Below are 13,746 nucleotides of genomic sequence, written 5' to 3' on the forward strand. Positions count from 1 at the left end.
TAATTTGTTTACAAGAAATATGAGGAATAAAGGAACAAGTTAAATGGCACCACAAAGAAACAATTAGACAAATTTGGAATGTGGGCCAACTGGCTAGCAAGTACAACTGTTTCTCTCTGTTGCATTTTGATCTCTTTAAAAAGTCATCATTTTTAGACCTAAATAGACATTTCTCCAAAGACATACAGATGGCCAACAGGCACATGAAAAGATGCTCAATATTGCTAATTATTAGAAAAATGCAAATCAAAACTACAGTGAGGTACCTCCCCACACTAGGCAGAATGGGCATCATCAAAAAGTCTACAAATTAAATAAATGCTGGAGAGGGTGTGGAGAAAAGGGAACCCTCCTACACTGTTGGTGGGAATGTAAATTGGTGTAGTCACTATGGAGAACAGTATGGAGGGTCTTTAAAAACTAAAAATAGAGTTACCATGTGATCCAGCAATCTCACTCCTGGGCATACATCGAGAGAAAACTCTAATTCGAAAAGATACATGCACCCCAATGCTCATAGGAGCACCATTTACAATAGCCAAGACATGGAAGCAGCTTGAGTGTCCACTGACAGATGAATGGATAAAGAAGATGTGGTACATGTATACAATGGAATATTACTCAGCCATAAAAAGAATGAAATAATGCCATTTACAGCAACATAGATGGACCTAGAGATTATTATACTAAGTGAAGTAAGTCAGAAAGAGAAAGACAAATACCATATGATATCACCTTCAATTTAGGAAGTGCATTACAAAGTCTTAAAAAGAGAGCTGTGCAATTATGTGCTCATACACATACATCCCTTGATGGTATTAGGTTTGCTAGGAATTTCCAGGCTGGAATCAGTAGCAATTTTCTAGAATTTTGTAAAGCCATCATTTGGCTGTCTCATGTAAAGCTTGTTCTCAATAAAATAAGATGAAAGAAAAAAATATCATATGATACCACTTATATGTGGAATGTAAAAAAATGATACAAATGAACTTATTTACAAAACAGAAACAGACTCATAGACATAGAAAACAAATTTATGATTACCAAAGGGGAAAGGGATTGGGGGAGGGATAAATTAGGAGTTTGGGATTAGCAGATACAAACTACTATATATAGAATAAATAAGCAACAAGATCGTACTCTATAGCACAGTGAACTTTATCCATATCTTGTAATAACTTATAATGGGAAAAAAATCTGAAAAGAATATATATATTATATATATATGGAGATATACAATATATATATATGGTGAAAAAACAGCAATTGGTGAAATTTGGATATTGGACTATTATGTAATATTGATAATTGAATAGTAGATATATTGGAAAATTGTTAGTTTTGTTGTCTGTGATTATGGCACTGTGGTTGTGTCCTTAGTTTTTGGAGATTCATGCTGAAGTACTTATTTAGGAATGAAGTGTCATGGTGTCTGTAATTTATACTTTGAGATATTTTAGCCAAAAAAAAGAAAACAAAAGAAACAGATTAAGCAAATATGGCAAAATATTAATTACTTAATCTAAAGGGTAGGTTCATAGATTTTAACATTCTTTCTAATTTTCTGTATGTTTGAAAAACTTGAGGAAAAATTAAAAACAAAAAATAAATAGCATTCTATACACCAACAAAAACCCACTAAAAATGTAACTTAACAAAGATACACCCTGCAATAGCAATAAAAACTCTTAGATTCATAGGAGTATATTGAACAAAACATGTACAAAAACTTAATGGAGAGAATTATAAAACATTTTTGAATGGTGTAAAATTAGATTCAGACCTCACAAAAGAAATAAATACCATGTGTAATGAAGATTACACATGAAATGCATAACTTTAAATGTATATCTTAAACTTGGGCAGGAAAGTATTTCTTAAACAAAACACAAAAAGTATAAATTATAAAAAAATAGGTTAATAAACTTGATAATATTAAAATTTAAACCCCACAGATTAGGAAAAGATATTTGCAAATTATATATTAATTAATAAAAATATCCAGAGTATTTAAGTGACTCCTATAAATTAATACTTTTAAAATAAATAAAGTGATATGAAATAGTAATATAATATATCCTTAGGTAAAAAGCTGTTACTTGTCAACAGGATTAATTTCAAGATTTCTTGTGGATAATTAGAAAAACAAATAAATTACTTTCAGATAATTTACTTAAGATAAGAGATACTTCATAACTTTTGTGTCATCTTTAATGCTCTCTATAATGTAAAATGATTTCAGTGTGCAGTTAGGAACATATCCCACAAATGCAGCTATAACAGATGCAATTTATTCTAAATTATATAGATGAAGCATCCTGACAAATAATCTTATACCAACTGCTAGATGTTAAATTAAAGTTATTGATTATGGTCAGCATATTTTGACTACTTACTGTATGTCATGCACTTTATAGGTATTGTTTCAGTTAAATCTCACAGCAATCCTGTGACATATTAATAACAGTAATATTATAATTATTACAAAAGAGGAAACTGAGGTCTGCAGTAGTTAATCGACTTTTTCCCAAACCACAAAGTTAATAAATGGCAGGGCCAACTTGAATCCAGGACTATGGCCTCCAAAGCCCACTCTCTTGACCCTTATACTCTACCACTTTCCATTTCTTTTGTTTCTAGTGATTACCAGGTAAATGCATTCATGAAGAATAGTTCTCAATCGTCTTTACATTTTCTTATAATTTTCTCAATCGCAAATTTTTTCTCAATCATTACTCAGTTTTAAAAGATGAATGGACCTCCTCCTAGAAGCAAACAAAATATGTGTTCTTAGTTAATTCTCAGTGGGAGAATCTAAAAGAAATATTCTCTTCTCTCAATTCCAGAACGTTGCCAATATCTCCTACACATGAACTGAAATGAGTGGTTAATATTTTATTGCAGTGTATCGTATCTAAACTCTGTTACATTCAAGAAGTGAAACTAATTTAATTCTCTGTTTATAGGAATATGAAAGTCAGATAGAGAAGGATATGTCCATTTCAGATATGAATTCTATTACCGCACAAAGGATTAATTCTGCCAATTTTCTGAAAAAGGTAACAACAACAAAATAGTTTTATCAATATGTTTGAATTTACTTTTGTGAAAACTGGTCTGCTGGATGCACAGTACTCTACTCTTCCCAGAGAGTCAGATGGACAGACCTGCTTACTCATCACCTCTTTCTGATCACTGAGGGGTTTTCTGTTCTATTCAGACTTCCTTTTCAGAGTTAGTTACTGACCATCTGTAAATGTACACTGTTGATGTGCATTATTGATGCAGCAGTTACTTCAATTGACAGCAAACTCATTATTAAAGCATATCCCAACTGTTTCCGTTTACAAATGAACGTTAAAGACTTCCCATCTCTTTTTGACCCTAAAAGTTCACTTTGGGAAGTACGCCAGCATTTTGCCAGAATCCCTAGTTTTATTAATAACTCATAATGCCGTACACCAGAGCAGTTCATGGGACAAAGGGATGGAGGAGCTACTAGGAGACAGAACACCCTAACAAAGCCTAAACCAGGTTTGAGGTGGAATCCCTCACTGAATTTCACCCCTGATTTCTTTCCACTGACCCCTCATCGCTCCAGGGACTGTATATATAGATCCATAATGCCCAGCACAGTGCTCTTCACTCAGAAAATGTTGAGAAATGTTTGAACAATTAATGAAGTAAAGGATAAAATTGCAGGCTGAGGAGGTTTCTAAGACTTCTGCAAGAGTAGAATCTATAGCCTTTGCTATAGGGCACCAGAGCAGCCTTTTAGGGTAACTTGAAAAGAAGCAGAGAGCCATGGAAAGATCTAAGAGATACATACAAATCCCTCATGGAGACAGGAGAGAAGCAACCTTGTGTGACTAGAAGAGCCCTAGGCAGGTGTGTGAAGACCTGTTCTGACCATCCTGTTTGTCTTTGGGAGGGTAATCTATGCACTGAGTCCTGCTTTATTGTTCTATAAAAACAGACAATAAAAATGCCTGCCTTGCTTTACTTCTGAAGTAAGGGGCAAGTAAGATAAAACCTCAAGTGCTATGCTAGTTTGTACTCTGCTCCTATGGAAGTGTGGCAGAAATGCAGACCACGATAGCTATTGTAGCCTGAAAGAGCACCTCCTCTTTATCGCTGGCAGGCGTTTTTTTCCACTCACTCTTGCCCCTCTTACACCTTCTTCATTAGCTCCATATATATTTTTTTAAGTTGAGATGTGATTTAATAATGATATTTATGTCTTAGGAAATAAAGAGGTGTTCTTACTTATAAGAAAAGAGAATACGTATCCTTCTTATGCCTTCTCTTTTTTTGGTGTATGAGGAAGCCCAGAAGGGAGGGCAGCAAAAGATCAGGAAGGTGGTAAGAGAGCAAGTGTCTGAGGATTCTTGACCTTCATATAGGAATTCTGGGAAGGAGCTTTAAGAACATTGTGTGATTGGGTTTCGCCTCCTTGTGAAGACTTCTTTGCTATCTCAGGATAGTTTAAAACTACAAGTTCAAGGGATAATTACTTTAATTACAGGTACTGGAATCCTGCGTTGACACTGGAGGCCTAATAGGGCCCTAATAGGGCCACCGGTGTTTAAATCCTGCTGTGGGAGGGACTGTGAGTTATATGCATTACACTTCCTGCCATGTTACTGGGGTCAGTGGTGGCTGAGGCCGGGATGGGAGCAGTAAAGTCCCAGCAGTCTCAAGGATTGCTAGATAAAGTTTTGCTGAAATATTTGCATCTAAGAGGCCAGTGCTTCTCCTCAAGCTGTCCCTTTCATTAATTTACTCAATAAATACTTATTGAGCACCTGCTATGAATCAATCATTACACTAGACATTGGAATTACAGCAGTAAACAAAACACACTAAAATCCCTGGCCTCCTAGAGGAGGTCGTTCTGGTGGGGGAAGTCAGATAATGAACAGAACATTAGTATGTTAGAAAGTGATATGCGCCATGACAAGTGAAGTAGGAAGAGAGAACAGGAGTGTGTATGGGGGTGGGGGTCGGGTGTGATTTTAGATAAGGGAGAGCCTTCCTTAGATCAAGGAAAGCCCTCGAGAAGCTAACGCTTCAGCAAAAGACCTGAAGTGAACTGAAGGAGCTAGCCATGGAGCTTTTTTGGGAGAAGAACATTCCAGGCTGATGGAACCACATGTGAAAACTGTGAGGAAGGAATATGCGTGGCCTATGGGAGGAACAGCAAGGAGCTCAGTCTGTGTGATAGCAAGGGAGCAAGGGAGAGGGAGAGAGAAAGAGAGAAAGACAGAGAGAGAAAGTACAAGTGAGAAGGCTCAAGCACAATGATGGGGTCAGAGGGAAGAGGGGTGTGGTTCAACTTCAAAGGAAACAATTTGTACCCCACATGGCGGGGTAATTCTTAGGAATTATAATTTCCCATTCTCTTATCACCCCATTTTCCTATCGAATTTAAGCAGATCATTAGGCTCTAGGTTACATTATCTCCGGGATGATTTGTGGCAGGACAGAAAGCAGAAAATTGCCTCCAGACACACTTCTTCCTGGTTTCATTTCTAAAAGTCTAAACCTGTTGTGAAACATGGGGTTAGAGGAGAAAGGGAGGGATTTCCTCAGACTAAAAAGAAGAATTTCAGAGTCCTTGGAGGAACCAAGGTCTGTGGGTTCTGCAAGTAGCAAGGGCTTAGGGGAATGGCTGTGTTCAAGCACTAAATATCTTACCAAGCTGACAGAATGAGAGCTTAAGGTCAGAATAGAATGGACTCAAAGGAAATACAGAAATGTGATCACATTTCCTTGTGGATCAAGATTTCTGTGTGTACAAGTGACTGTTGTAGAAACACATTCACAGGATAATCATCTCCGTTGGTGAAGATTAGTTCTGTCTACGTATACTATGAGTTAGGTGGAAAAAGAGATGAGAGGGACATTAATGAGAACGTTAGGAATGATTTTAATAATGGTAGCAAACAGAACCATACTTTCACTTATCTAATTCCCCTTTCCATTCATTGCTTGAAAAAATTAGGAGTAAAAAATAGTGACACCAGTAGCATTGTATATGCTTAATCTTAAAATATAAACTGTGCATTTCTTTAAATTCTAAAATTTTTTTTGTAGATGAGAAGGTTGATAATGAAAAGAATTGCCAAAGTTAGCAAATTTAACTTATCAGATATTGTGGCTGATTATGAAGAAATTGTATCTGCAAGGTACATACTAAAATTATTATTATTTGAGTACAAAATATAAAGCTATAAGATAATACCTTCAAAGTCCTCTAATAAGTTCTCTATTTTTATATTAATTAAGTTAATGTCAAAATGCAATTACAAAGCATATAATGAAATACAGTGACCTGAATATTTTTGGTCATTTTAAAATTGCATTTTGGACATAACTATATGATTTGTATTTTCAATTGTATAATATTTTAGATTTTAACCCTCTGCTTATTGATAGTTTTTAGGGCAAGAATGAAAAAAAAAAAAAAAGAAATACCTTTGTCCCAAATTAGTTTTGCCCTAAGATTTCCCTGTCCCGAGACTGCTACTGGAAAAGTCATTGCTGGTAGCACCACACACTAAGCCTGTAATCTCTCCCTTTCAAAACTGAATCCTCAGCCATATAAGGGCTCTGTGATCCACAGGCAGCAGTTGGGGGAGCCTTTGGCTGAAGTAACTCAGTTCTCATACTGTCCTATCTGGGAAACTTAAGGGTAGGAACAGGAATTAGGGATGCTGCGTTTGGGGAAACCGCCCTGGGGCCACTTGCAGATTCTTAGTATTAATAATAAGGTTTTAATTGGTGTAAGATGCTGAAATCTATTTTTTTAGGGGGGGTTCTATTCTAAAATATACCTTGAAGTAATTCTTTCATGGGCACATTTTTTAAATGAAAACTTACTTTTAAAAAATTTTTACTGGGGTAGGGACTTCCCTGGTGGCGCAGTGGTTAAGAATCCGCCTGCCAATGCAGGGGACACAGGTTAGAGCCCTGGTCCGGGAAGATCCCACATACCGCGGAGCAACTAAGCCCGGGTGCTACAACTACTGAGACCACGCGCCACAACTACTGAAGCCCGTGTGCCTAGGGCCTGTGCTCTGCAACAGGAGAAGCCACCGCAATGAGGAGCCCACGCACCATAAGAAGAGTAGCCCCTGCTCGCCGCAACTAGAGAAAGCCCATGTGCAGCAACGAAGACCCAACACAGCCAAAAATAAATAAATTTTTAAAAATAAAATTTTTACTGGGGTAGAGTTGATTTACAATGTTGTGTTAGTTGCAGGTGTCCAGCAAAGGGAATCTGTTACACATATACATATATCCACTCTTTTTTAGACTCTTTTCCCATATAGGCCATTACAGAGTGTTGAGTAGAGTTCCCTGTGCTATACAGTAAGTCCTTATTAGCTATCTATTTTGTATATAGTAGTGTGTGTGTGTCAATGATGAAAACTTATTTTTTTAAAACTTTTTATTTTTTATTGGAGTACAGTTGATTAACAATGTTGTGTTAGTTTTAGGTGTGCAACAAAGTGATTCAGTTATACATATACATGTATCTATTCTTTTTCAAATTCTTTTCCCAGTCAGATTGTTACAGAATATTGAGCAAGAGTTCCCTGTGCTATACAATAGGTCCTTGTTGGTTATCCATTTAAAATATAGCAGTGTGTACGTGTCAATCCCAAACTCCCTAACTATCCCTCCTCCCCTCCCTTCCCCCAGGTAACCATAAGTTCATTCTCTAAGTCTGTGAGTCTGTTTCTGTTTTGTAAATAAGGTTATTTGTATCTTTTTTTTTTAGATTCTGCATATAAGTGATATCATATGATAGTTCTATTTCTCTGTCTCACTTCACACAGTATGACAATTTCTAGGTCCATCCATGTTACTGCAATGGCATTATTTCATTCTTTTTAATGGCTAATATTCCATTGTATATATGTACCACATCTTCTTTATCCATTCTTCTGTTAATGGGCGTTTAGGTTGCTTCCATGTCTTGGCTATTGTAAACAGCGCTGCAATGAACATTGGGGTGAATGTATCCTTTCTGACCATGTTTTTCTCCAGGTATATGCCCAGGAGTCGGGTTGCAGGATCATATGGTAGCTCTATTTTTAGTTTCTTAAGGAACCTCCATACCATTCTCCATAGTGGCTGCACCAATTTACATTTCCACCAACAGTGTAGGAGGGTTCCCTTCTCTTCACACCCTCTCCAGCGTTTATTGCTTTTGGATTTTTTGATGATAGCCATTCTGACTGGTGTGAGGTGATATCTCATTGAGGTTTTGATTTGCATTTCTCTAATAATTAGCAATGTTGAACACCTTTTTTTAAAATTAATTTTTATTGGAGTATAGTTGCTTTACAATGTTGTGTTAGTTTCTACTGTACAGCAAAATGAATCAGCTATACATATGCATATATCCCCTCTTTTTTGGATTTCCTTCCCATTTAGGTCACCACAGTGCATTAAGTAGAGTTCCCTGAGCTATACAGCATGTTCTTATTAGTTATCTATTTTATACATAGTATCAATAATGTGTATGTGTCAATGCCAATCTCCCAAATCCTCCCACTCCCCCTTTCCCCCTTGGTATCCATACAGTTTCTTCTCTACATCTGTGTCTGTATTTCTGCTTTGCAAACAAGATCATCCATACCATTTTTCTAGATTCCACATATATGCGTTAATATATGATATTTGTTTTTCTCTTTCGACTTAACTTCACTCTGTATGACACTCTCTAGGTCCATCCACATCTCTACAAATGACCCAATTTTGTTCCTTTTTATGGCTGAGTAATATTCCATTGTATATATGTACCACATCTTCTTTATCCATTCCTCTGTTGATGGACATTTAGGTTGCTTCCATGTCCTGGCTATTGTAAATAGTGCTGCTGTGAACATTGGGGTGCATGTGTCTTTTTGAATTATGGTTTTCTCTGGGTATATGCCCAATAGTGGGATTGCTAGGTCATATGGTAGTTCTATTTTTAGTTTTTTAAGGAACCTCCATACTGTTCTCCATAGTGGCTGTATCAATTTACATTCCCACCAACAGTGCACGAGGGTTCCCTTTTCTCCACACCCTCTCCAGCATTTATTGTTTGTGGATTTTTTTTTAATAAATAAATTTACTTATTTATTTATTTTTGGCTGCATTGGGTCTTCGTTGCTGTGCACGGGCTTCCTCTAGTTGGGGTGAGCAGGGGCTACTCTTCATTGCAGTGCGCAGGCTTCTCATTGCAGTGGCTTCCCTTGTTGCGGAGCACAGGCTCTAGGCACGTGGACTTCAGTAGTTGTGGCTCACGGGCTCTAGAGTGCAGGCTCAGTAGTTGTGGCACACGGGCTTGGCTGCTCCGCGGCATGTGGCATCTTCCCGGCCCAGGGCTTGAACGCATGTCCTCTGCATTGGCAGGTGGATTCTTAACCACTGTGCCACCAGGGAAGCCCATTTGTGGATTTTTTTTTTTAAAATTTATTTATTTATTTATTTATGGCTGTGTTGGGTCTTCGTTTCTGTGCGAGGGCTTTCTCCAGTTGCGGCAAGCAGGGGCCACTCTTCATCGCGATGCGCGGGCCTCTCACTATCGCGGCCTCTCTTGTTGCGGAGCACCAGCTCCAGACGCGCAGGCTCAGTAATTGTGGCTCATGGGCCTAGTTGCTCCGCGGCATGTGGGATCTTCCCAGACCAGGGCTCAAACCCATGTCCCCTGCATTGGCAGGCAGACTCTCAACCACTGCGCCACCAGGGAAGCCCCCCATTTGTGGATTTTTTGATGATAGCCATTCTGACTGATGTGAGGTGATATCTCATTGTAGTTTTGATTTGCATTTCTTTAATAATTAGTGTTGTTGAACATCTTTTCATGTGCCTCTTGGCCATCTGTATGTCTTCTTTGCAGAAATGTCTATTTAGGTATTCTGCCCATTTTTTGATCGGGTTGTTTGTTTTGATGATATTAAGCCACATGAGCTGTTTGTAAATTTTGGAGACTAATCCCTTGTCAGTCACATTATTTGCAAATATTTTCTCCCATTCTGTGGGTAGTCTTTTCATTTTGTTTATGGTTTCCTTTGCTGTGCAAAAGCTTTTGAGTTTAATTAGGTCCCATTTGTTTATGTGTGTTTTTATTTCCATTACTCTGGGAGATGGGTCGAAAAAGATATTGCTGTGATTTATGTCAGAGAGTGTTCTGCCTATGTTTTCCTCTAAGAGTTTTATAGTGTCTGGTCTCATATTCAGGTCTTTAATCCATTTTGAGTTTATTTTTGTGTATGGTGTTAAAGAATGTTCTACTTTCATTTTTTTTTACATGTAGCTGTCCAGTTTTCCCAGCACCATTTGTTGAAGAGACTGTCTTTCCTCCATTGTATAGTCGTGCCTCCTTTGTTGTATTTATAGATTAATTGACCATAGGTGCGTGGGTTTATTTCTGGGCTTTCTATCCTGTTCCATTGATCTATATTTCTACTTTTGTGCCAGTACCATGCTGTTTTGATGACTATAGCTTTGTAGTATAGTCTGAAGTCTGTGTTTTATTATCAGTCTTTGGAGGAAAATAGGTGTGACCATAAAGCTATAATTGCATAGGTTTGTGTTGCCAAGGTTGGCAGCACATATAACTAACTCCTATTCAGAACCATGTAGAAAAGTTGAGTATCTAACCACTTTCAAGAGAACAATTCCTAAAAAATGAATAATCCTTTGATATAACATCATGTTTCATGGAATTACCTCTCCATGCCCTTGTTTCTTCTTGGACCATACACCCAAATGACGTGGAGCAATCACATTCTCTCTTAACATAGCATCTCTTCTATGCTCAGGAAAAGATTCTTTCCTTGGGTCTAAGACAACTTCGTCTCCCCTCCACAATGGAGAGAACATGGTTCAGAATAATGGCCTTATTTATAATAATTAATTTTAAAAATTGATATCTTTCAAATTTTAAGTTATCTTGTATCTATGTGATTGATCATTTTTTACTCTTTAGCCATTTGACACGTGCAGTTTGTAAGCTTCTTGAACGACGAAGAAAGTTAAAGCCTCAGAGGCAAGAAAGGAAAAAAGTGGCAACACAGACTATCTGTGATGGAGATATTAAGATTCTTGTCAGAATATTGAGGGCTTATAATATTCCTACAAGGAAAGCAATAGTTAATAGGTAAGGCAATTGCACCAATTTTTGGAGTTGCAAAAGATGTCTTAAATGTAAATTTCTATACTGTCTTCTTAATAAAACTTTGTACTTTATTAATACTCAATATACAGAAACTGAATGAAAGTTGAAATCTTCGTTTGGATAGTCAAACTTACTGTCATTGCTGTGTATTACAAATTTTCAGAAGTTTGAGATGCCTAAAGTACCTTTAACATGTATATTTTTGGGTGCTATATCAAATAAATACCTTCTGTCCCTATTCCCTATTGTGAAAACTTAAGCTGCTATTGCTTACTACACTGTTCTCTGCCACTGTCCCCTCACAGTATTGGAAGTATATAGACTACAGGAGAGAGTAAGCTCCTTTTTGGATTTATCATTTTAGGTGACTTCTACAAAAATCAGATCTTACCTATCTCTTCTGCAGGCACTCAGTGTGTTTTATTTGCGTTTCTTGGGCAGAGGATATGTAGGGTCAGAGTGGCCAAATTAAGGCATCATGAATATTAAATACTCATGAATATTTAGTATAACCTGAATATCAATTGTTTCATATATTTAATCTCATGTATAATTTATATATTTTGAATATTTAGTGCCCAGGTACCTCAGGAATACCGAGTATCCCTCTCTGTCTACATTTAACACTTATGTGCTCTACTTGCTTATTTTATGTTTACCACATCCCATGAACTCTACATATGAAAAACAAATGTTTTGCTTACTAGCTACGAATCTATAGTTAAAACCTCTTAAAGGTTTTGCCTGTGTTTTATATTATAAAATACGACTTTATTTATGATAGAATTGATATTTCAAAACAAATGCACATTTCAAGGCTGTTTTGTGAAATAAGGACATTATAAAATTACCACCATTTTCTATAATAATCAATTTGTAAAAGAAAGAATATTGTAACACCAAAAATAGGAAGAATATAGTCTCAAAGTATTACTTGTCCTATTTTTTTTCCTTTTGCTGAGGGTCAGTGAAAACTCTGTCACAGACTGGTTCCAATCCATAGTTCAGCATTTAGGAGCTACCCTTTCAGAGTAGTGATTGTCACGTATTTATCTCTAACCACCTATGTTATGAAGATCCAAAGCAAACTCTGTAAGATCCAGGGTAGCTGACTTATATATCTCTATAAGCATAAGCAAAAACCCAGCTACTCCCACCAAAACTAATATTAAAATTAATTAAAATGCACATCTCTATATTGTTTTTCAGAAGAGCCTTGGGTATGCCTACTTATTTGATGTCATCCATGTCTCGCCTCAGACATAAAGAAACAATCAAATCCGTAGCCTCAGATGAGATCTTAAATGAGATAAGTATTTAACACTTCTATAAAGTGCCGTTTTGATCGTGTTTTCCCTGAATTGCAACTGGCCCCTAACTGGACTATCCGTCTAATTCTAGTTTACTTTCCATAACACAGTGAAGGTGCTCTTTATAAAATGTAATTCTAACCATTTCATTCTCTGCTACCCTGCTTTCAGGGTCTATAGAATAAGGTGCAAGCTCCTTACAATGGTAGCTCCTTAGAATGGCTACCAAACTCTGTAATGATCTGCTTCTTACATACCGATCAGCCACATTTCTCATCAGCCCACAGCAGTATCATATCATACTACTACTTGTTCTAGAAGGCCTCCGTATATGCCCTTTCCTTTGCCTGGAATGGCCACCATACTTCCGTGTTATTGGCCACATGAACTACTGTTTAATGTTTCAAAGCTCAAGCCCAAGCAATGTTTTCTCTGTGAAGTTCTTCTTGTCCTCACCCCAGAGAGTTAATCATTCTCTCTCCTGAGTAACCATTATACCTTGAATATATTTCTTACATTTCACTGCAATTATTTGTTTACCTGTTTATTTTCTCCTGATAGACTTAAGATAAAAATCTTTAAGGATTTCCATTTATTTTTGGATCCTAGCAAAGTAGTACCTGATACTGAATAGGTTGAAGAAATGTTAATTGAATGAATGAATGAATAATGGTTGTTTGAAAAACTGGAAAAAGTAAGCCATCCAGTTATCAGACAGTAACTAATCTCTACCTTTTATCAACTATATAAAATATTACAAAAATCTAGTCAGTGTTAATTATGTGTTTCAGGATACTGTGCACCCCTTTGTGGAAGTTTCCTTTCAGCACACTGTGTACCAAACCAGTATTGCAAGTGGATCTCATCCATGCTGGAACGAAGAAATTAAAGTAGATTTTATGTAAGTTGGAGTCCATTTTTCCTCAGCTTCTAAAATAGAGCAGTAACAAAATTATTTTCGTGAGCCGTTTATTGAAAATAATGATGGATATAGGCTTAATTTTTAAGTTTTTAAATTATGAAGTATTTCTTACATAGATATTAATATATATAATGTATATGTAAATGTAAGTTCTGAGGAAAAATGATAAAATGAATACCTGTGTATCTACCATCTAGCTTAAAAAATGGAGTATTACCAATATTTTTGAAGGCTCCACTGTGCCAATAACTAATTGTATCCCCTTTCTTTCTCCCCAGAGGTAACAACCATGAATTTATGTTTATCATTCCCTCTCTTTATGATTTTAAATCATA

The 13,746-nt window shown here is 36.7% G+C and overlaps 1 protein-coding gene across 1 annotated transcript in view; it reads left to right on the plus strand.

The window, feature by feature from the left end:
- Nucleotides 1-13,746, plus strand: part of CC2D2B (coiled-coil and C2 domain containing 2B) — a 99,182-nt gene that overhangs the window by 53,733 nt on the left and 31,703 nt on the right. The window contains 5 exon segments of the mRNA XM_068548990.1: nt 2,967-3,059; nt 6,097-6,188; nt 10,991-11,161; nt 12,392-12,512; nt 13,281-13,390. Coding sequence (XP_068405091.1) covers nt 2,967-3,059; nt 6,097-6,188; nt 10,991-11,161; nt 12,392-12,512; nt 13,281-13,390 — 587 coding nt within the window.

Source organism: Eschrichtius robustus, chromosome 7 (assembly GCF_028021215.1).
Source record: "Eschrichtius robustus isolate mEscRob2 chromosome 7, mEscRob2.pri, whole genome shotgun sequence".
NCBI classification, from domain to species: domain Eukaryota; kingdom Metazoa; phylum Chordata; class Mammalia; order Artiodactyla; family Eschrichtiidae; genus Eschrichtius; species Eschrichtius robustus.